Raw genomic sequence first — 24596 nt, forward strand, 5'->3', positions numbered from 1 at the left:
GACAACCAACATTGATAATCCATTTTACTGGGCGCTTAACAAACCTATGTAAAGTTTTATGACGTATCCCAATGTAAAGTGAACGAAGAATTATCCATGTTCTGACCTAGAATGGCCATAAACTTTGAAGTTTTACCCGAATTTTCAAGAAGAAAATCGCATATTTTTTGGTGCGAAACTGACGAGTTTTCAAGATAAGAAGCTGAAATTTGGAACACAACAACTTCAGATGGGTGTGTACCTTCAGAAATTTCAACTTTCTATCTCCCATAGTCTTCTATCGGCAGCCTGTCAAAGTTTTGGCCTTCCCCCTAACCAGTGCCATTGGACTGCATTTGGCTGGTTTCAGACCCCACCCCTTCACTAAAATGGCCATAACTCGACCAATTTTGACCCTAGAGGTATAATTTTTGTTGCAAACGACAGTTTAACATATCCCCCATCTATTTCATTCAGAAACCGAAATTCGATTTTTTGTTAAACTTTCGAGAAAATCGACTTCACCCTAATTTTCAAGAAGAAAATCGCATATTTTTTGGTGCGGGGAAAATGTTTGAGACCAAAAGTGCTGTAACTGGCAGAGTTTCCATGATAGGAAGCTGTAATTTGTAACACAATAACTTCAGATGGGTGTGTACCTTCAGTGCAAATTTCAGCTTTACATCTCTGATAGCCTTCGATTGGCAGCCTGTCAAAGTTTTGGCCTTCACCCCATCCAGTGCCATTGGACTGCATGAGGCTTGTTTCAGACCCCACTCCTTCACTAAAATGGCCATAACTCGGCCAATTTTGACCCTAGAGGTATAATTTTTCTTGTAAACGACAGTTTAACATGTCCCCCATCTATTTCATTCAGAAACCGAAATTCGATTTTTTGTCAAACTTTCGAGAAAATCGACATTTGAAGTTTCACCCTAATTTTCAAGAAGAAAATCGCATATTTTTTGGTGCGGGGAAAAAGTTTGAGACCAAGAGTGCTGTAACTAGCAGAGTTTTCAAGATAGGAAGCTGAAATTTGGAACGCAACAAGTTCAATGGGTGTGTACCTTCAGCGCAAATTTCAAGTTTTGGTCTCCACCCCAACCAGTGCAACTAGACTCTTTAGACAGACCGCCGACCCCCACCCCCTCACTAAAATGGCCATAACTTCACCAATTTTGACCCCAGACGTATAATTGTTGCTGCAAACGAAAGTTGAACATGTCTTCTATCTATTTCAGTCGAAAACAAATTCGGATATTGAAAAAACTTTCGAGAAAATCGACTTTGAAGTTTCACCCTAATTTTCAAGAAGAAAATCGCATATTTTTTGGTGCAGGGAAAAAGTTTGAGACCAAAAGTGCTGTAACTGACAGAGTTTTCAAGATAGGAAGCTGCGCAACTTCAGATGGGTGTGTACCTTCAGTGCAAATTTCAGCTTTACATCTCTGATAGCCTTCGATTGGCAGCCTGTCAAAGTTTTGGCCTTCACCCCATCCAGTGCCATTGGACTGCATGAGGCTTGTTTCAGACCCCACTCCTTCACTAAAATGGCCATAACCCGGCCAATTCTGATCCTAGAGGTATAATTTTTGTTGTAAACGACAGTTTAACATGTCCCCCATCTATTTCATTCAGAAACCGAAATTCGATTTTTTGTCAAACTTTCGAGAAAATCGACATTTGAAGTTTCACCCTAATTTTCAAGAAGAAAATCGCATATTTTTTGGTGCGGGGAAAAAGTTTGAGACCAAGAGTGCTGTAACTAGCAGAGTTTTCAAGATAGGAAGCTGAAATTTGGAACGCAACAAGTTCAATGGGTGTGTACCTTCAGCGCAAATTTCAAGTTTTGGTCTCCACCCCAACCAGTGCAACTAGACTCTTTAGACTGACCGCCGACCCCCACCCCCTCACTAAAATGGCCATAACTTCACCAATTTTGAACCCAGACGTATAATTGTTGATAGCCTTCGATTGGCAGCCTGTCAAAGTTTTGGCCTTCACCCCAACCAGTGCCATTGGACTACATGAGACTGGTTTCAGACCCCACCCCTTCACTAAAATGGCCATAACTCGGCCAATTTTGACCCTAGAGGTATAATTTTTGTTGCAAAAGACAGTTTAACATGTCCCCCATCTATTCATTCAGAAACCGAAATTCGATTTTTTGTCAAACTTTCGAGAAAATCGACTTTGAAGTTTCATCCGAATTTTCAAGAATAAATCACATATTTTTTTGGTGCGGGGAAAAAGTTTGAGACCAAAAGTGCTGTAACTGGCAGAGTTTTCAAGTTAAGAAGTTGAAATTTAGAACACAACAAGTTCAGATGGGTGTGTACCTTCAGTGCAAATTTCAACTTTTTATCTCCCCTAATCTCCAAGCGGCAGCCTGTCAAAGTTTTGGTCTTCACCCCAACCAGTGCAACTAGACTCTAAAGGCAGACCGCCGACTCTCACCCCTCACTAAAATGGCCATGACTTCGCCAATTTTGACCCCAGACGTATACTTGTTGCTGCAAACGAAAGTTTAACATGTCTTCTATCTATTTCAGTCGAAAACAGAAATTCGGATTTTGGAAAAACTTTGGAGAAAATCGACTTTGATGTTTCATCCGTAATTTCAAGAAGAAAATCGCATATTTTTTGGTTTGGGGAAAAAGTTTGAGACTAAAAGTGCTGTAACTGGCAGAGTTTTCAAGATATGAAGCTGAAATTTGGAACACAACAACTTCAGATGGATGTGTACCTTCAGTGCAAATTTCAACTTTACATCTCTGATAGACTTCGATTGGCATCCTGTCAAAATTTTGGCCTTCACCCCAACCAGTGCCATTGGACTGCATTAGGCTGGTTTCAGACCCCACCCCTCCACTAAAATGGCCATAACTCGGCCAATTTTGACCCTAGAGGTATAATTTTTGTTGCAAACGACAGTTTAACATGTCCCCCATCTATTTCATTCAGAAACCGAAATTCGATTTTTTGTCAAACTTTCGAGAAAATCGACTTTGAAGTTTCACCCGAATTTTCAAGAAGAAAATCGCATATATTTTGGTTTAGGAAAAATTCTGAAACTAAAAGTGCTGTAACAGGCAGTTGAACATAACAACTTCTGAGGGATGTGAACCTTTGGTTCTAATTTCAACTATTCACCTCTGATAAGTCTTTGTACGACAGTAACAGGACTCTATAGGACGACTGCCGACTACCACCCTGGAACTAAAATGGCCATAACTTTGTCAATTTTGACGTTAGTTACAAGACGTTTTATTATGTCAGTTTATATGGTACAGACGAGGTCATTCAAAAAACAAACTTAGTTTTATTTTTTTAGTTATTCCATTATCACATTTCTGAAACGATGAATAAAACTACATCTGTAATACTCAGGAGACTTCCGTCACAGAAAATAAGACTGAATGAAAATTCATGATATTGACCCGTGTTGTTTGGCTATTATTGATTAAGTCACGTTAGATTTTCTAATGAGATGTTTTGAATAATCAAAATACAAGTACGTGTTTAATACTTTTAACATTCAGTTACCCAAATGAACTTGAAGCTAAAAATATTGTTGTACATGTACGAACACTTTAATTTACGAAATGAACGGAGACAAATTCGTCGGAGATTGTCACATAGTGAGTAAAACAAACACTGGCTAACCGGGAAGTTCGAGTATCGTTTTCGGCATGAATCTAGATGGCTCTGGTTCCCGGTTATCCGACTGCAGAAAATGCTTCTTGTTGGTTTTGAATGTCTTTAGTGTTATATGATGTAAATTGCTCCAACTAGTGAGGTTACACTGCCATCATGGCCCTGCACCGTCATTGCATACATAAACTATATGACAGTGCCTTTCTTAAGAGTGCTGAAGAGTAGGACGTAAGATACGATTTCATTCATTCCTTTATTCATTTATATCAAATCAGGGTATTTTTTATGTTATACCCCACAGTCTAGCATCTTCTACGGAAAGCTTCCTATAGGTAAAACAAACTCTTATCCATTGAGTTTTGTAATTGTATATTATGTAATAGACATTGTTTGAAGATAGTAATAAATATAATGCATATCAACAAATTAATAACGTTATATTAAAACTACAGGTTCAAATTTCCGTTTTGTTTTTCAATATTGTAAAATTTGATAACAATCTCCAACTCGAATCTTGAGTAAAATCTCGCCATCATAGACCGTCATCATTCAATCAGATTCCTTTTCTTTTCAATGCATGGTCTGCACGTGACAAGGTGGAAAACGACCGACCTAGTGTGCCCATACCACGTTGAAACTCAAGACAAGACTCATCGACCGACCAAGACCGCTAGTGTTCCCGCACCTTTATGTGGATTAAAAAAACAACATAATATTTGTATGTACGAAGCAATGTAGTCTTATTAAAGTAATTAAATTCCGTGTTAACCTTACCAGAAGACTTAAAATGTATCTTAGTCGCGTCCCTTAAGACCCGTGGTTCTCTCGCAACGATTGTAAACTTTCAAATCACTAAATAAGGCTTTTGATCTCACAATTCAACTTTAGGAATTAACAAGAATTACGAGACATAATTCTTTGAACGTAAATTGCATCTTCTGGACTAGGATTATACACGACTACACTATTTAATTAAGGCCAATGTTTTATTAAGCTCCCTTGACAATGTTACAGAAACAATGGGCGCAATTATATTGGCAAAGTCTTCAATTATTAGTTATATATTTACTTAATGACCGCCCCAGGGAACACTAGGGCATGTATATAATCTATCATACGACCAATATGTGAATACCCGCGATATTGTTGATCTTATGGTTAATTCAGATTATTATTAAATATTTATTGTCTGAGCAAAGTGAACAGTTCTTAAAAATTGTATCCATTATTTTTATGAGAATTTGAATAGCAGCCTCAAAATATTATAATTAGTCCTAAAATGTCTTTGATAAAAATGATTTCGAGTCAAAAATGAAATTTTCTATACTGATGATTACATACGATTGGCGAGCATAATTCCTGAACTTGCAGTGAATTCATGCACAAAGCCGTGCTACACTCTTTCTTATAAATATTGGAAATTATTAGTAGAGCTAATCAGTTAAAGTGTTCACAGCTCACAGTCGAAATGTGAGCCTTCAAATCCATGTGTGTCCAGAATTATCTGCGTTTGAATGTTTAAATGACGACTCGTCAAATTAAGATACTCTGTGACATATATAGAAATAGAAAGTAAATTTCCTAGTTTGAAGTAATTTTTTAAGGAATTATGTGATTTTCCTACACTTCTGAAGACAATTTGCATATAAACAAGACTAAAATTACTAAAAGACTAAAAATGGCATGCATGTCTCTTTAAATTATTTTTTTTAAGTTTTACGATCTACTTTCCTGTTCCCTATCTGGTTTCAGTATTCAGATACCGCCATGCAGTACACAATATGTGAAATCTTCCATTAAAGCTCATTGCTGTTCAATGTCCAACTGTGAAGGTATCTCCCTATATATGGAGGTCAATTTGCGCCATTAATCCATTCTCTACCGATTTGTCTAATTCACTGATTCAAAGACAAATGTAAAATATCTTATTACCTATTACTTATAATTCAAACAACATAATGATTGAAATGCTAAAATCAAATGTTTATATTCACATGTAACTTAACTAAAGTCCTTTCAAATAGTTTATTTAGCATCTTCCAAAAATCTTTAATGATAAATCACCGTCCTTTTTGATAAATATCAGAAGTATATTTTAAACTGTAAAGTGTCATTTCTAAATTGGAAAATGTTTGTAGTAAAATGATAAGTGCAACTTCTTTAGTGTATTATGTCTTCTGTTTTATCTCAAATGAATTATCTTTTATGCAAATTACCAAGGTCGCGAACCTATTGAATATTCAGCATTGCTACGTCATTCTTTTAAACAATGTCTGCTCCCAACAAATGTTGTCGGTCTGAAAAATAATAAAATACTGTATCTTCCTTCCAAAGAACATCCCATGACCCTTTATATATTTTCATTTCAAAAGAAATCCTTTCATCGGGGCTTTTCAGAAAAGTTGAAAACTAAACGACTTTAGTTAAGTTACATGTGAAAATAAACATTTGATTTTAGCATTTCAATCATTATGTTGTTAGAATTATAAGTAATAGGTAATAAGATATTTTACATTTGTCTTTGAATCAGTGAATTATACAAATCGGTAGAGAATGGATTAATGGCGCAAATTGACCTCCATACCTATAGTCACACTGAAGAGATTACCTGCATATTTCATCCGACCTCAATAACCCGCTTCATCTATAGTGAAATAACCGAATGTGTAAGTTCCAACTGACTGAGCCGAGCTTTTATAATACGGTAAATAAATATAATTGTGACTTTTAGATACTGCTCACTGTATAGACTAGCATTGAGCCAGGTTAAATTGAATTTATCAACTCAGGTTAACTATAATTCTTCTTAACAGTCTGGTGAAGATTGCAAAGTAAAATATTGATCGTTTTCAAATTCAATTGTTTACCAGTGTTAAAGATGTTTTCAACACGCTTTAAAATGTGTGATTACATTTACTAAAAAATTAGAAAATAATTTCTTTGAGAAAGAAACAGAATTCTACTCGGACAATAATAAATTTACATCCTTTTGCGCTTTAAATTATGTCGGATATCCTTCCTCCTAAAAACTTACACCGTTACGAGAAAAAGTTTCAATTCAAAATTCAATGTATATATCTAAAGTCTTGCATTTTGAAATTTTCGATATTTCGTCCACCTTACAACTTATCATTGTTATATCTTTTTTTTTTAGCTTTAGTCAAATTTGGTCATTGTTCTACTCATGTCTTAAATGGCACAACGTCATTGTTTTCTCGACTATTCGGACACCTAATCTCATTAAAGTCTCTTTCTCGAGTCACTTGCACTTTGGCTTTCCAATGATTAATGTCTTCGTCAACTAGCGTAAATAGTGTACTTCGTGTGCGTACTATCTGCGTACCACTTTCGTGAGCAATGCGCGAATGCTACTCAAACATAAAGTGCCATTTGGTGCCAATGTGGCATTTTTTTTTTTTTTTTGCGCGGCCGAAATTAGGAATGTGGACGTTGGCAATTAAGTAGATGCAAGGTGATAGAAGTAGGGCTATTGTTCTTCCAAAATGTGAATTAGGACAGCAGTCGAAAAATCTCAGGTTCTTGTCAACCCTATTCTATTCAATTCTATTGTTTGTTGTTTTGCTTTTTGATGTAGTGTATAGATTGAAATAGAAAAATTAAAACAGAAACTAAACTAAAAAAATATCTTTTATGATAATAAATTCTAGTTGTCCAACTTCAGAAGGGACACAGGCTGAATTATATAGGTTAGTTGTCTGAAGTTCGTATAAAGTGAAACCCTGAGTAACAACATGTTTTGATATTTCTATTTCTATATCGCTCTAAAATTGATGCATTGAGCACTATTTTAACAGTGAGAGTTTTTCGTTAATGTAGTCTATAGATTGCATAGATTACACACAACCGCATGCATTTATAATTATCTAAAAAGCTTTATGTCGTGAAATTAGAAAACGATAACTAAACAAAATTTGATTTGCAAACAGGTTTTTGTTATTGTATCGGTATCAGCCATTTTTGTTCTTTCCCAGTGGAAATATAACGAAGTAGATTTGGAGACTGAATAGCACAAGAATATTCGAGGCTAATAGGTCAATGTATGCAAACTAAGTTTACTTGTCTGAATGACTAAATTAAATAACTCGGAAAAACAGCATTTAACCAACAACACTTCAGTAGAACACGTTGTTCCAGGTTACATTATCGAGCTGCTATACTGTTCTTATAACAATTTTGGGAGCTAAGTAGCAATGCCACGCCGCTAACATCTGATGTATATCGATAAACTCTTCTTACAATAAGGTTGCCAAAGTCGAAGTGACTCCAACGAATGATTTGTTATATCCAATTTAAATAAGACAGTCAACTGATGTTAGTTGAAATTGAAAACATCTGAATTGAATAGCATTTTCATCTTTCATCAAATATAGATTACGTTTTCAAAATGGAATCGTATAATTCAGGAGACTTTGAACAATGTGCAAATTACATACATCAAACATTATATCGGAATTGGCTGACAAAAGTCTATACAATATATTCTATGAATTTAGACATCTGACTACTCCGACATTCTTAGCAATTTGATATATAATTTCTCTTATATCAGTTTAAAATACTCAGAGTACCATGACATTGTGTGTATTACGAATAATGACAGTATAATAAGTGGACCCAACAGGCAGATAAAGCTGTATATTAAGCCAACATAGCGCATTCCATTATACACGAAAGAAGCAAAATATAAAATTCTTGTCTATGATTTCTTCATAACATAGGATCTCTGATCGCTGAAAATTACGATGTATTCTGACACAAACAAAAAACGTGCCGCTACTCATTGTTTCAGCACAAATTACTGGAGTAGAAAGCCTAGGACCAAAGACAGTCAAGGCAATAACATATAAATAAAAATGAGAATAAAGCAACAGTCTAAATCGGAATGTAAAACATCGTACATTTTATTGTTACAAAATCAAAATACATAAACAGATATATCGATGGCAACTTAGTATATTATATAAAAATGTCTTCGTTCAACTGAATTGAAAATAATATTGACATTAATGGCCGGTTGAAATGTTACAATCATTAGAAGGTATTCCCCAACACTATACCGCAACAAAATATGACTCGCATATGAAGTAGGTAAAGCCTTTTCCGCAAATCTCTCGCAACTATTATGTTGCGTATTTACAACTCGAGGTCAATGCAATATAGTTTTTCTCTTCACCGAGGCGCAAGAATGTACACAGCGCGTTAATTTTTTGGCACAACACAAGGACGTCAACATTAAACATGATATACAGTTATGTGGTTCGTTCATACTGGTAAAATCCTTTAACATATAAACTCACTACATGGTTCAATACATTGAAAACTTCCGGTTTTAGTTTTTGGGATGACAAGCATGGTAATTAGTTATTTTAATACATTTCCATTTCCTCAAAGCATTCCTTTGGGATGCAAACACAACATGTCACTCATTACACAATATAAATAACGACACTTAAAAATACGTTAATCTTGTGTTTTACTGATGAATTTTGTAACCGAGGCACTGAGGAAATTAAAATCACATTTGGCAATTTTCTTACGAATTATTCCCTTGTCGTAAGATAATTTTTATGGTCATAATATCAAAGTTTGGTTTATTCCAGCGTAATAATTTTTCTTAGAAAACCGGACCTGTAATTGTAAACCCGGAATTAGATCTTCTAAATCCTGAAGTTTGGTATATTTTTGTAGGAATAAATTAACACACACAACTGCTGCCATTTCAGAAGTTATAAAGGCTATTCCCGCGGTATAAAACGACCAACCGTAATAATACACAAAATGGTCTCTTTCTTTTTTAGATATAAGTCCAACTTCATCGTTTATAGCAGAAATATATAGAACTATACCAACTGCTAATGATAAACCTGAAAAATAAAAGGCGCAATAATAAAGAACGATTGTTAAAGGACCACCTAGTCCATAGAAGATGTCTGTAGCAACCCCCGTGAACATGCAGAGAACTTTTTGTCTAAATCAACAGACACTTCTACAATTTCAGTACAAAACTTCTATAAAATTTTATGAATTTGACACAGTCTGTACATATTTCGTTTATAATCCCTCTGCGACATTTACTCGAATGATGACAACGAATGATGATGATTGTTAAACGTTGTGTACGATAAAACTAAGGAGTAGTATACCACAAAATTGTGTTCCGTTATTGAATATTTCGTTAAGCAAGTCTTTGATTGTTACTTCACTAATACCACGATTTGATGACGTGGGCGTTTCCATCAATATTCTCCCTTAATCTATGATATCTTCAATAAAATCAGCATCTCCAAATTCATTTCAAAATCATGTTTTTAGATCATAGTAACCTATTAGTAAAGTAACCCATATAAAATAATAATGTTTTGAACTGAAAACGCAATATAATTTGCATCCAAGATAAATATTTTTTTCTCTATTTTTATTTTAGTCCAATATTGTACTTTCGCTGCTTATTAGCTAGATCAAAGAATTTAAATTTCATTCTAGCGGAAACACATGTGCATAAAAGAACTCAATATGTATTCGAGATCACGTTATAATTAAAAAGAAGATTCTCTTGATAAGAATTCTTCTTAAAAATGGTTGATGAAGCGTAAAATTGATTAGAATAAAACATGCTTAAAAATTGAAATAAGAACAAAATATCGTGTCCGTAGAGAGTCGTACTGAATTTCAATAAAAGATATTTTCTATTTAAATCGATTTCAGTAGCTATAAATTTTATAGCTGCTCTGTGTTTCTGTATAATTACATAATTGCAGACTGGTTTCTTAAATCATTTATCTACTTTACATATATATCTGTATTAAAAATGTCACGTAAGCACTTGTTGTTAACATCACGAATTATCTTGGGACTGTGTTAATTAATCCGTTGCTCTTTAATTCTTGTCATCTTCGGAAAGATCTATCAATAATTATTGATCTCGGATCAAATTCAAAATCTGTCAAGTTTCCTATTATCATATCCCACTCAGACAATTAATCCAAAATAAAATTCTTTACATGATATTCCTGGAAGCTAAGAGCATCGATATAATATACAGTCTGGCTCACAGCATGAATTCATGAAAATATTCATGATTCAAGATAACAAAAAATTCCTTGATAGTCAACCATTTTTTTCAAACAACCCTTATGAAATATTGCATGCTATCTTCTGAGCAATATCTTCAAACAATTGTCCGTAATTGAGTTCATCTTTCTTAGAAGATATATCCATTCTAAATGAAACAATGATTCGAAAGTATAAAACTTCATGTATGGTTTGGTATTTCAAAAAATCACCTTGTTCTCTGTTCGATTTATTTTCAGGTTTCTGTCAGGTTTAATATGCTTTTATCTCATGTTTGTGAAATTGATATCCTGAAGCAAAAACATTATCGACTCTTCTCTATAATATGACAATCGGAAAATGTCTAGGGTTCAAACAGATGATTGCAGCTTAGGTTGTGATAAGATTATGTTTTATTGGTATAACTTGGTTATAAAGTCTTGATGATATTATTATTAACTCTGATTAAAACAAGTTTCAGACGCGATCTATACATCTTATGTTTTCCGAACATCTGACGCAAACAGTATCGAATACTATAAGCTAATGAAAACGAAGATGGCATTTCATACAGTCATATAACAGTATAGTTCATCAGTTAACAAAGCTAATTTCCCTCACTATCTTGTTAATATGTAATGATTCCTCTAATGTGGCTTCTATTATTCACTTAGGAACTTGTCAATCATATTTCAATATCTATTTGACGAAGGATATTTTCTTGTATATAGCTAGAAATATGTGTTCGTCAATGATAATTATTATAGCGTATGTCGCAAACGGTTTATTTAGTTTACAGAACACCTTATATCACTATGTGCCTGTGATAATTCGTAATTGTCAGAGAATCTACTATGCTCATATTCAAAACAAAACTATACCGGTAGTATTATTATAGAATTTAATTTGACATCTTCTTTCTTTCCCAGCCTAATTATTGGTTGATTTGAAGTCAGTTCTTGCACTTATATTTCACGTTTAAGACGACAATACGTCAGGAATAGAACTAATAATGAAAGAATCTATTTTATTAAACGTCTTGACCTGTCTTGTAGCTCTTTAATACGGTTTTATTAGCGAATTGTTTAGGAAGCAATATCTTAAACGATTTTACGTTGTTTTCATGGCAATGTTCAATAAACTGAAGTGCTTCTGAAAGATTCACCTCAAGTCACGTCTAAGCGAAGTATTACTTCGAATCTTAAAGTATTCCTTCATATACCAAAACAACTTTAAAATAAAATGGCGCAGTTCAAGTGCCGTCAATTTTTGGCATCTTCGAGTGACTTGATTCATTAGGTCTCACTCTCAGAATCTTTGGTTCCATCTTAAAAATAAATCTATGCGATATCCTTCTAAGTGTTTACTTTTACCATTTCATAAAGGATTAGGAACTGGAATGAGATATATATCAAAAGTCAAGACCATTGAGTTTAAAATGTTTTTATATCTTAACGTTTACATCCGATCCAGACAAATTTGAATTAAATCTATTCTTAAGTCACTAATTTCTAACACTTAAAATTGCTGTTTTGTTTCATTTGATAACAGGTAATGGTCATTTGGGTAGAAAGGTACCCTTGTGTCATGAGAAGATGTAGCAAGAACTATTTTACCTGATAAAATGTAAAATCCTGCAGCAAATAATATTTTTCTGTCGCCATGTATACTGCCCACAGAATGAAATATAGCGGATATAACACAAAGAATTAAAGCACATACTGGTAGAGGAGCAGCAACTCGTATAGCACCTGGATAAAGAGAATAATAAATGATCAAAATTCAATGAAACAAACAAAAAAATAGATATTTTAGTTGCTGATGCATGTCAATTAAATCCATTGATAATGAATGTCCCTAATTCCGACAATCTCGAGATACGATGCTCAATCCCTGTACATGTCCAGATACTTTTCTTAGATCTGACGCAAGGTCAGTCTGAGCCCCTTTTTAAACTCATGCTCGCTACACTAGCAATATTGGGCTCTATCCCACCAATTGTTCAGATTCTATTTGTAACCCTTTTAAACATTCATCATTTTTACAGGTAGACAAGATTCCAGGCCATGTTAGATACAGCCTCAATAATTGAGAACAGGTGGGTTAGTGTTGCTGTCTTTACAAAATGTCTCTCATTAAATTCGATAGCCCGTTTTCATTATTCCTATCTTCATTATGTTCTTCAAAATAAAAGAAGCACATCAAACCGTACTTTTTTCAATACAATATTATAGTCCAGTTAATTCAGTATAACACAGCCGATGTAACAATGTATTTTTGCCAATCCAATGTGTAACACGAGTCATTGAAAGTATTTGATGAAAAAAAATATTTTGTCGGAGCGAAGAGTGGATGAAATTCAGAAAAAAACATATGGGCGGTACCTTTATCATTCTATTATAGGCCATCACTGGGATATAAACTTAACACCAAACTAGGATTTAGAAACAATTGATCGTATTTTCTTAGGAAGAACGAAAGTGCATAGAGATCTGAACGAAACTGACTTCAAAGCTCTTTCTCTTCTGAAAGCTTCTTATAGAGTTAATTAAACAGCCTGAAACAAGCTTCAACAAAGTCCAAGTTTTTGTTACATGTATAATTGAGAAAGGAAACACCCGGAAGACAAAATACAGAGTTCATTTAACATGTTTAAGCTGATAAATCGTATTGTCGTTGTTTGTAGTTTCTGTAGCTTTCATTATAATGGAATTAATAATTCGAGTTCATCACTGTCTAAAGCTATATATTTGTGAACATATGCGGACGACTCGAACTAAAACCATGGTTCACTTGTAGGTGGGTAAAGTGGTAATAAACACAGTCTAACTTAAAAACCTCAAGTTATTTCTCATATTTAAGTATACTGTTTGTTTTCATGTTATGAATCATACCTCTATCTGTACAAATATCTTTTCCACACATGTCAACGGAAAATCTGGGAAATCAAATAGATTGAGACGTGCGTATATCTGAGAAAATTATTTTTTACATTTTTACAAAGCTATAGTGTACATTTTGTTGGCTAATCAAAATGATCAAAACTAGAGGCGGACTATAAAAAGACGAATTAATGTTAAATTGACTTTTTTTACGCCCAATTTCAGAAGCTTTTTAATGCTGTCCTTAGTCGAGTTTTACGTCCTCCTAAACATAATTATTTTGGCTCAACACGATACAGTATGTGTACTGAGAAAGGTTGTCAGGACAGCCTACTCTTTTGATCTGATGTTCGGTCATGTCGATATCCTCAGAATCATTGTACGATCTTTTTTGTGGATCGATCCGGTAAAGGGGGCCTAACGTAACTTAAGATGAAAGATCTTAGCTGTACGTTGCAACATTGGCATCTTAAATATTTAGATAGTTTCTATATCAATAACTTTAGTTTGGTTAAATTCTTTACCTATAACCGTCATGATGGTAGGTGCTCCTTCGAGTCTGCCTGTTCCTTTTTGTTGATAATATATAGCCATACACTGATCTGGCTCAGCACCTGAAATATACCGAAATATTACCATTAATTTTGGAATTTGTCATTTTTCAAGGAAGAATTGTGAGAACGCAGCCACAAATTCCTGGAGTCATGAAGTCATAATGTTATACTGTTCATCCTTAATTTTCCGTCATTTTGACTTTCATCTGTGACAGTGTGTTGTAGTTATTCTATTCCATACAATTCCTTTAACACATAACAAAAGTAGATTTACGGATAAATTCGGCACTAACGCGTCATCTGTGTAAACATTTTTATTCAGTTATGCATGTAATTACAGACAAATTCCATATAGCAAATGGATTGCTACTACAAAGGAACATAGGTTTACTGCAATTAAGCTTGGCATTTCTATTTAAGATTGACAAAGTCAATGAATAGTATACGAGAACTTTATAATTATGGGAAGATACCAAGAAAAAGTTTACTGGTCAAATGAGAGGTAATCAATGAAGCATCATGTATTTTACTTGCTTCATAAAAATCTCGTCTATCAAAAATAACTTTTCTTCGCCTAGGTCTAGTAATTTTTTTTAAGGAATTGATTTTACCAGCACTGAATAAAAGTGGTGTTGATGTAAGTTAAGGTTATTCGAGTCAACTATGGTGGTTTTAATAGCTTGATGGTCAAATGTCTGGAAGTTGTCTCTCAATAATGTTTTAAAAGCTTCCAGTAGTTCCCAGACTAATTAATAGTGTCAATATAAAAGTAGCATGTTTGATAAAGCTATTTGCAAATTGTCACGACTGCTTGAAAAACGAACCAAGTCACATAAGCTGTACGAGATGTTTTCAATTTCCAGCATTGAGAAGAGGGGAGTGTTTTCTAGAGCTTTGGCTTCCAACAGTTTTGACCCTTTGTACTGATTAACACTATATTCGCCCAATCACTTTCTAAATGACTAGCAAAAAACGTTCAATAATCGTTACATAGTCAACAGGGAATGATGGGATCTTGCAACATCGACAGTTTTGAGGCATTTACATGGGACTTATCTAGAACTCGAGGAAGCCGTTGAAGACGTAGATGACACAATATCCGAATATACGATAATGACAATGTTATACGGAATTTAAAGTGCGATCTCGTGATCTAAAGCAGGCCCGTAGCCTGACCAGTATTCCTGGGGAGTCAAACGTGCAATCGAGGGGGGCAATTTAGCAAAGCACCTTAACAAACGATTAAACGTCGGGAAACGGACTTTCATGGAGTATTTTAGATTCGAGATTATTTTTGTTAAAACACACAAGTTATAATACGTTACATTTTTATCGCCGTTTTAGTTTAAACGTAGTCGGGTATGTTTTATGGCAAAACGTTGAACGAATACGTCCAAGTTAATTTTCTGGGAACGCTTCCTGTTGAAGGCAAGAAGAACAAGATTGCGCTGGCGAAGATGAGTCATAGATCGTCGTTGTGGTGAGTCAACGCGAGTAATATCTGAAAAGCTGCTTTCACACACAGCGGTACTAGAACCGAATGTGGCAACGCTTGCAGTCAGTGCATATAATTTAGGGAAAGCCAATTTCTGCTCGTATAGTTTTTGAAGAACAAGATTGGAGTCCTGATGTTCTGTCTTGGCAACGTTATCTTGGAGAAATTGTTTTGACACCTCAATTGTTATGCTTCTCGAGGCCCTTTCCAGTATCACCTACAGCATGCTTCCAATCTGTGTAGCCTTGTGATGAATTTTTATGCACCCGCAGATGTATTGTGAAACACCCGACATGGAAATCAAAAAGGGGCGTCTCTTGACACTGAATACTCCAGCCATGGAAATCGATCATACCAGCTGTTACTAAAATGGCGACCAGACGTCGCTGGGAATTTTATTCTCGGTTGCTTTGGAACGTCTTCTTTTCCAATGTCACCTGCTACTCCTGTCTTTTCAGAGCATCTTGGTACTGCATCCGTTGTGTTGCCGCTGTGGTTTTGATACCATTGTCAGTCGTAGTAGTGTCAGAACCATCAAGCAATTTGTCTTTTTTGATCAAATATTTATCCATTTTTCCTACGTTTGGTTGTTTGATTCATATGGATACAATTTAGGATAATATATGTCTATTAGTATTTATAATCAACCAATCAAATCTTTTGAATTTTGAGACGGGACAGATTACAATACAGTATCAGACCAATAATTTTGTTACCAATGACGCTTTACTGCAGCCTTTTTATGATTTTCAACGAACTCAATTGTATCAAATTGTCTATTCTAATGTAATTAAATTTTAAAATGTTATGAAAAGCTATGATGTCTGGTTTCATCCTCAGCTAAGTATAAACAGAAAGATATTTAAAAACAGTTCTTAAGTAGGTCTACAGATAGGAATACTTAGTATTTTGTTGAACCATTTCGCATAACGCAGCCCTGAAAGCCATAACCTTATTTTTCGTTACGTATAATCAAAATATCGAAATACTCATCATATGATCGACAATGCAAGAGCAGCTGACTGATGCACTTACACCACCATAAAATGCCTAACCAGAATGACCACTGTTGGCTATTCACTCAGATTCAGTTACCTGCCGCTCCTATTAACTCAGCAAAAAGAAAAGGTGTATTTTTAAAAAGTGACCGGTACATTTTTCTAGGGGGGGGGGGGCAAGATTTGATTTAGGGTGGGCATAGTTACCCCAAACCCCCCCCCCCCTCCCTTTGGTTACGGGGATCTAATGAGTGTATTATATGCCGCTTTCAAACAGTACTCGAAAGTAAATCTCAAAATAAATTTAATTGTTATTTTCCACAGCCTTGTTTTTACTTCAAAGCAATATCACCAACACTTACGTACGAATGAGCTTTCGGATCGAGTACTATATTTATCAAGAGCACGGTATTTTATAGTTTTTTTCCAATTTTCAAACTGCTTCAAGCTATGTGACAAATAAGCATCTGCTATTCTTATATCGTAACCTGCCGGAAAAGGTCTTGAAATTATTTTTTCCCTACTCGTATTATTCCGATTTCACGTAGTATTTCAATAATTATTTTCAGTCTTGCAGAAAAAAAACAACTTTTATGCATTTGGCCAGAGGGTCATTTGTACTTTTTTAACACCTCGACCTAAAGAACACGGTTCCCGTGGACGCTTCAATCTCGTATTGGTCTTGCCATTTTGGTTGGTCCAGTGTACTGGGCAGAAATAGAGACAACCTTCCGTCTTGAATGGCTATATTTTGTCAATGTCATGTCCACCTAATTGATTTTTTCAGCTGATGAATTAATGGCCTGGATGGAAGGGTGTACATTTTTCTCCTTGAAATAGAATCCACAATATTCATTCGGCTACCATTATCCAAGAGATTATTGTACAATCAAATATTTCATGAAACGTCTTTATAATTGAAGTAAGACTATTTGTTTTGAAAGAGAGATTTGACTTGATAAGCCAGACACTCTATGAAAGCTGACAATTTAAATCCAATGTCGGTATCAAGATCGACATCAAGTAAATCTAAATCCATATAAAGTATGTAATTTGTCAATAAGATTGTTTGATATTTGTCTAGCGCGATGTTTGTCGTGTTCTTGTTGTCTCAGACAATAAATGTATCAAATTATTTGCATGTTTTCTTGATAATTGTTCATTATTATTATATCATATCTTGAGAGAACCTTTGTCTCAAAACACAGATTAGACTGTCAATATAAGTTAAGGAAGTGATATATTACGGTTCCAGGTCATCCTAATGTTACGGGAATCGTTTTCCAATAAAGAAGTTTATGTGGCAATTATTTTGGCTCGTTCATATTTAAGGAATGTTTGGCGTAAAAAACTATGGCGTTAATTTTATTGCCGGAGACATTGATGAGCATCAATGATGACGGATAATTAAGTCGAGTAAAAAAAACAATGGTGAACTTATATGGACCTTGGGACAGACTCAATGTAGATAGACGAGATAGCAGAAGCTAATAACATCCCTCAAAGGATAAATTTTGAAATAGTGGATACTCCTTAAGTTTGTTACCTCAAATTTCAATCGATGTTGTTTTTGAGAAGGTGAACTACCCAGATGTACATTTTTTAAATACATGTATAACACGTAGGAGTTGGAAGATGACATGATCAGTTGTGACTAGTCTCTTTACAAAATAAGTGATGATAGAAGCACCTGGAATGTTGACCATCTGATTGGTACACATATACCTTGAGTATTGACCAACTGGGTGGTGAGAGGTGTACACATATACCTGGAGTGTTGACCCCCAGCTGACTGGTAAAAGGTGTACCAATCGGTTGACCAGCTGACTATTAATATGTGTACTTACACACCTAGATCGTGACCAAATGATGGATACGTGTACCCATTGGTTGACCAGCTGACTGCTAATAGGTGTAATACAAACTTTGCTATATTATAATTATGTAGGATACCAGATCATCAGTATCTTCAACAGAAATATATAAATTGAATGGTTAGACCACCAAAGAGAAAATCTGCTTGAGATAATTGTGGAAAAAACTAGAATTAACATCTGTAGCTCTTGTAGACGTTTTACGGTATGTTGGATTGGTGCAAAAAAAATAAAATACACAAGACTGAAAAAGATTTCCATAGTCCATTTAGTGCTGCTACTGAAGACACCGTATATATATATATATATATAGATATATATGTAGTAAGGATAATCACGAAAGACCTATGACACCATTAGAAAGCAATGTGACTGGTGTCAAGGAAATTGTCCAGATTTTATGGCAAATCATCATGATTTTAATGAATGGGAAATGACATTGTTATAACTTAATCTTATCTGACTAACTTTTAGATTGGTTTCTGGACCCATTCATATATCAATCACCGTAAACTTACCAACTACGATAAATAATATGTAGAGAGCTTTAATCTATAAATTATTACTTGGTCGTTGATAGCAAAGATAAGGAAAATGGTTGATAATTTGACAGACGGTGTGATAAATAGATGTAAATGTATCGTCCTCAGTAAATAACGGCTCTCTGTAATGATATGAGTTACTAACATGCAACATACTTCTTTAAAATGGGCTTTCTATTATCCTCGTTATATTCGGAATAATGAAATTTAGTAACAATACACCAAACCCTACATATCACATACGTTTTGTAAAAGAAAGAGGGTGACGATAGGTATGGCATACTTAACCTATTTTTTTTAATGAGAGAGAACAGACTGCTTGTTCACCAGTTCAGTTGTTTAGTTCTTTATTTGTAGGATCGGGACATCCAAATACCATTCCAGTTAACACTCCTTTGGTTAGTTCAGACCGAACGAAAAATAACGAAGAAACATTAACATCCAATCGAGACCTCTTGAAGGTTCCTCTACTAAATACTTTATGTAGGTTTCAATGCTTGTTTAAAGAATACCCTCGATCAGAAACACCCTGAATAGCCCTGGAGATGAGATGCAACTAAATAACCAAACGCGTCATCTGGGTCTTCTCTGAACCACCATAGCTAATGAAGGTGATGGATACGTCACTAAACTCTTAAAATTTTTTTAGAAACACCCACATGGTCGCCATAGCTTAAATCAAGAACAATCTGAGAAAAATATCCGAATAAAATTTATGACATTAAAAAAGGAATAAGACTAGGCCTACAAACTAAAACTGTCATTCAAATAGAAGAAGCTTAGATTGATCCAGTGGGTTTTAAGTAAGGTATTAGACTAATCTTTAAATGGCATTTAGAAGTAGGTAGAACATTCAGCAAAGGACAACTATTATGGATATACTACTCCTTTTATTTAATTTTGCAACGTTTCAATTCACATACAGGAATCTTTATCAAGCTTAACATTATTAATTGTTATGCTTGATAAAGATTCCTGTATGTGAATTGAAACTTTGCAAAATTAAATTAAAGGAGTAGTATATCCATAATAGTTGTCCTTGCTGAAGGTATTAGACTGTCACAAAACAATTTCATAGAAAAGAATAGATTTAGGGTAGAGAGCCTTGGTCACACGTCTACGGTTAATGATTGACTCTCGTGTACTTGCTTGTTATATGTTGCAATGTAGACCACCTGCAGGAAATAAACTTAAGACAACAATATTGCCTTTTTGAAGAAGAAAGATACCTTGCTAATGTGTGTGTGTTTGGTAGGAAGTGAGGGGGTGGGGGTGTAAGGATTGAATATATATTTCTCACTTGCTAAATAAAGACTTGTTATATTTCCTATAAAATGGATCGTTATCCACAACTTCCTTTCTTGAGGATCAAGATGTATGGTATCGTTCGTTTTTTTCAAATTAGATGAATGGAGTTTTACGCCCTTCTTGTCTTCACCTAATTGGACTAATGAAGACTGGCAATGACATACTGTGTGCAATGAAAGAAATTTTACCAGGACAGCGGCATTAGCCTGCTCTTTTCAATTCCCAACTGTCTAGAGATCTTTAACGTACACGGCCTGTAAAATAAATACAATATTGAAGTAGTTAACACCAAAAGTGCCCGAATGCGAAAACTAGCTTTACCCAGTTTAAATATATGTATAGTATTTTAAACTTTCCTTCATATTTTTTGTGATCCACTGACAAACTATTAACAGATAATAGATGGCTTTTTTGTTTGCTAAAACAGATTCTATTGAATTAAAATGTCATAACTGATATATCGCATGTCTTAGTTTAAAAATGTAACTTTGTAAAGAAGTGGTATTTGTAACAAATTCTGAAAATATATCATCAATTTGTTTGTCTCATTGAAATGGCTTGGACAGAAACAATAACGAAATCTGATCATTTATCTTCTAAATATAGAATTTAATCTTTGTCAGCGGTAAAGTCTAAAATGTATTCGAAAAGGGGCGGGGGTAGTAGTAGTAGGATGTAGGAAAATCGCATAATTTCTTTACCTCTTTACCTATTTCCATAGATGTCTACTATATATGGCAGTGTCTCAAGAAAAGACGAGTCGTCTTTTAAACTTTCAAACTCGGATAATTCTGGACACACATAGATTTGAGCTGTGATCACTATTACTGATTGGCTTAGCTAAAAAAAATGGCCCTTTTCTGAGACTAAGGTATGATTGGTCAAAAAAGGCGCAGCTGTCCTTTTAAGAAAAATTGCTGGAGGATTTAACAATAAGGACCCCATAATGATATTCTGGTTTCAAATATTTTTTTACACAAAGAAGTCATACTTAATCTGACCCATGACATTGTAAAACCAACATGAAATTTGTGTATCTTTGATTTCTGTATTTGACATGATTCGAGGACTATCATGTGCTAAATTATGACTACGTGTGAAACCTTGATAGTTTAAGTTATCCGTGATCAATTAATAAGGATTTTTGTTTATGTTTCTTACAATAAATTATGGTGAAAATTATCTGGTTGCCTCAATCAGCTTTAAGTTTTCTTCAGTTAATCTGCGTTATTTTCATCCGACATTGCTATACTTTATATTAGCTGTATTGAAATTAATGGGTTTTTAAGACAGTCTGTCGTTTGACAGGATGAATATTCATATATAGGTTCAAATGAAATCTGTGTGGACGTTATTCCAAAGCGTATTTTTGACGATTTATTCACACGTTTGTCACAACGTCGAGTTAATCTAATCACTTTATTCTCTCAGGAGGGATTTAAACATATGTATCTATTAATCCGGATTCTATAATTTGACACACAGGCTTGAAATATTTCATATTTAGACGGGATTATTACCATAAGGCCATGAACCCGTCAATCCTCTGAGTTTTGAATCTACCGCGTACGACGTGTCTCTGAAACTAATACAAATCCTTTCGCACCAAGAGTCCAGCAATAAATAAAATGACCTTGTAAATCGATTTTCGAAACTCATATTTCATAAATTGTCAGCATTAAATCTTGACTGACTTTTATCGGCATCATAAGCTAGAAAAATGATTCCGTCACTTGGACGAGAATGTATTCGATGATGGATAATTTTCGACGTATTTGACAGTGCCTTCACGTTTATGGTTGTAGACAGGTTATAGTACTTCTTTCGTCGACTGAATTCTCTTAATATTGTCTCATCCTTGCTTCGCCATCGATAAGGGAAAAATTTGTAAGAGCTGACTCGTACTAGAGTTACAGCGTACTTAATAAAAATCGAAGAGCTACATTTCACCTTTTCGTTATTGCATCGTAAATTTGCATATTCATGGTAATCTTTATAATCGTTTTCACTCATTAAGAATTATATAGAGAGGTCCATTCAAAATAAACCTATATTCACATTTATCACAAATGTAACACTCTTTACAGTTAACTATCATTACCAATTATTGTCCACTGATTTTAACACTAAAGTTTATTTCTAAAAAATATCAAAATGTTATAGCTATATCCTTAGACTGCAAACTTGTCCATTACATAATAATACCACATGTAAAATATTAGTTCCGCATGTCTGCTCAAATAAGATCATTATACCAACCTCAAAATATCGTATTGTATTAGAGATAAGTCCCAGCCTTACTTCATGACACATTTTGAAATATTTAAAGCGAATTATTCATTATTGGTTCACTATTCAAAATACTAAGGATTCAAATCTATAAGCCTACTCATTTGATAACCACTGTATTGTCCTCAGGTTTGGTCATAAATGGTATACCAGATGATATCCATCTTGACATGCAAGATCTGAAGACTATACGAGCAACCGATAACATGACTGTACCTGGGATAGGTTTACCACGTCGCAACAACGATTGAAAAATGCAGTTGCCTTCAGTTGCTCATGTTCTACTGTTAAGCAACATTTGGATCTGATCACCAGTACTATTTGATATAGTAATTAGCAGTTGTTGTAAAGTCGGCATGATGGGCTCGATCATGTGGTGTCTTTTTTTTTTTAAAAAAAAGGACAAACATTAATTTAGTTTGTAAAACAATGAAACGCTATTGGATGTTTAAATTGAAACAGTTTGACCATGCATGTATTTGAAAATCTAATTAACAGAGTGAATCAATTTTGGGCAAATAAATATTCCAGAAACAATCTAGTTAATTGCGTTATGCTTAATGAAGTACGAAACCTTACGCCAATTACCTTCAAAGAAGCATTAGATGTACGGATATACTGTTTTTCAATTTAATAACCGAACGTTGCATATGCTCCTTATACAGGCAGCATTATCAGGAGGATGAACTTAGTGATGATACTGGGTTAATAATTTGAGAAACATTAAATGCATTTTGTTATTGCTCCTTTATAGAGAACTATTTCCATATGTTCATTAAAGAATATTAACTTACCATTTGCCACATTCACAGTACAAACTCTCCATAATCCTGATCTCATGTGTATAATGATATTTCCAGTGATATTAAATTGTCGACGAACTTCTGGAGAGATCTGAATAGCCGTAGACATATACAACCAAGCATCTGTACTCACTGCCAGGGCTAATAACCCTAATGATATAGCACCAAGGGTAAAAGAAAAAGCTGTCACTCTATAAATAGTACATTTCACTGCCATGACTTAACCATCATATCGTGAACAACAATAATGGTTCAGTTATGGCTCGAAAACCAAGTTTTATGTCTACGCTTGTACGTGTCTAGCTGTTGGAATGTATTTCATCCAAATATAACTCCTACTCCTGGTTCGATTTACATGTCAGTCTGCTAACCCATTAAATTTACCATTATCACTACATTAATAAGCTCATATCATCATTAGTTAATCTACTGCCATTGACATAAACTAATTTAATTAAATAAAATAGATCCATATAGACATTTATATTGGGCAATACGCAACAGCATTAGAAATATATATCCATGATACATTACATTGTATTTCTCATGTGTAACAAAACACAATTATATTAGAAACATAGGTCCATGTTACAACTACATGAAACACATACACTGTCATTCTCTAGTGTAATGAATGCATTAGAAACATAGAATCACATAAGTGTTATTTAGATCCAACACCTATATTATGAAACAAACGATTTCGCATTGTGTAATAGCCTACATTGTCCATGTCCCTGGTTCACTGGTAATAGGTAAACAGAATCCAATATCAGATAACCTTAGAGTACTTACACTTTTTGACAAATGTGCTCCTAAAATCATACAAACACTAACATTGTCGAATATAGCAGAACAAGTTACTGCTTGGAATATAACCTGTCACATACGCTGTCGGCGACAATTCTTGTATATCTGACTGACAGTGTATCGTCAGGACACAAACTTGTCCATACTCTAAAACTGACATAGATGATTATTAGTGGCATATAGAAACCGTTGTCTGAAAAATAGGAATTACAATTATGTTTAGTATACAGTTATTATCAAATTACACGTTGAAAATAAAATTCACATGTTATCACTATACACTTATTATTAGAATAAATCAGTCACAATAATACACACAATGTCCTTAAGACCT

At 34.3% G+C, this 24596-nt stretch overlaps 1 protein-coding gene across 1 annotated transcript; it reads right to left on the reverse strand.

Annotated features, from left to right (window-relative positions):
• Window positions 1-9228: 9228 nt before the first annotated feature.
• Window positions 9229-23669, reverse strand: LOTGIDRAFT_108597 (hypothetical protein; the record flags this gene model as incomplete). Its single annotated transcript, XM_009066814.1, has 4 exons — window positions 9229-9521; window positions 12324-12458; window positions 20243-20285; window positions 23409-23669. The coding sequence occupies 4 exons, from the start codon at window positions 23667-23669 to the stop codon at window positions 9229-9231; spliced, it is 732 nt and encodes a 243-aa protein (XP_009065062.1).
• Window positions 23670-24596: the final 927 nt, after the last annotated feature.

Source organism: Lottia gigantea, assembly GCF_000327385.1.
Source record: "Lottia gigantea unplaced genomic scaffold LOTGIsca_8, whole genome shotgun sequence".
Lineage (NCBI taxonomy): Eukaryota > Metazoa > Mollusca > Gastropoda > Lottiidae > Lottia > Lottia gigantea.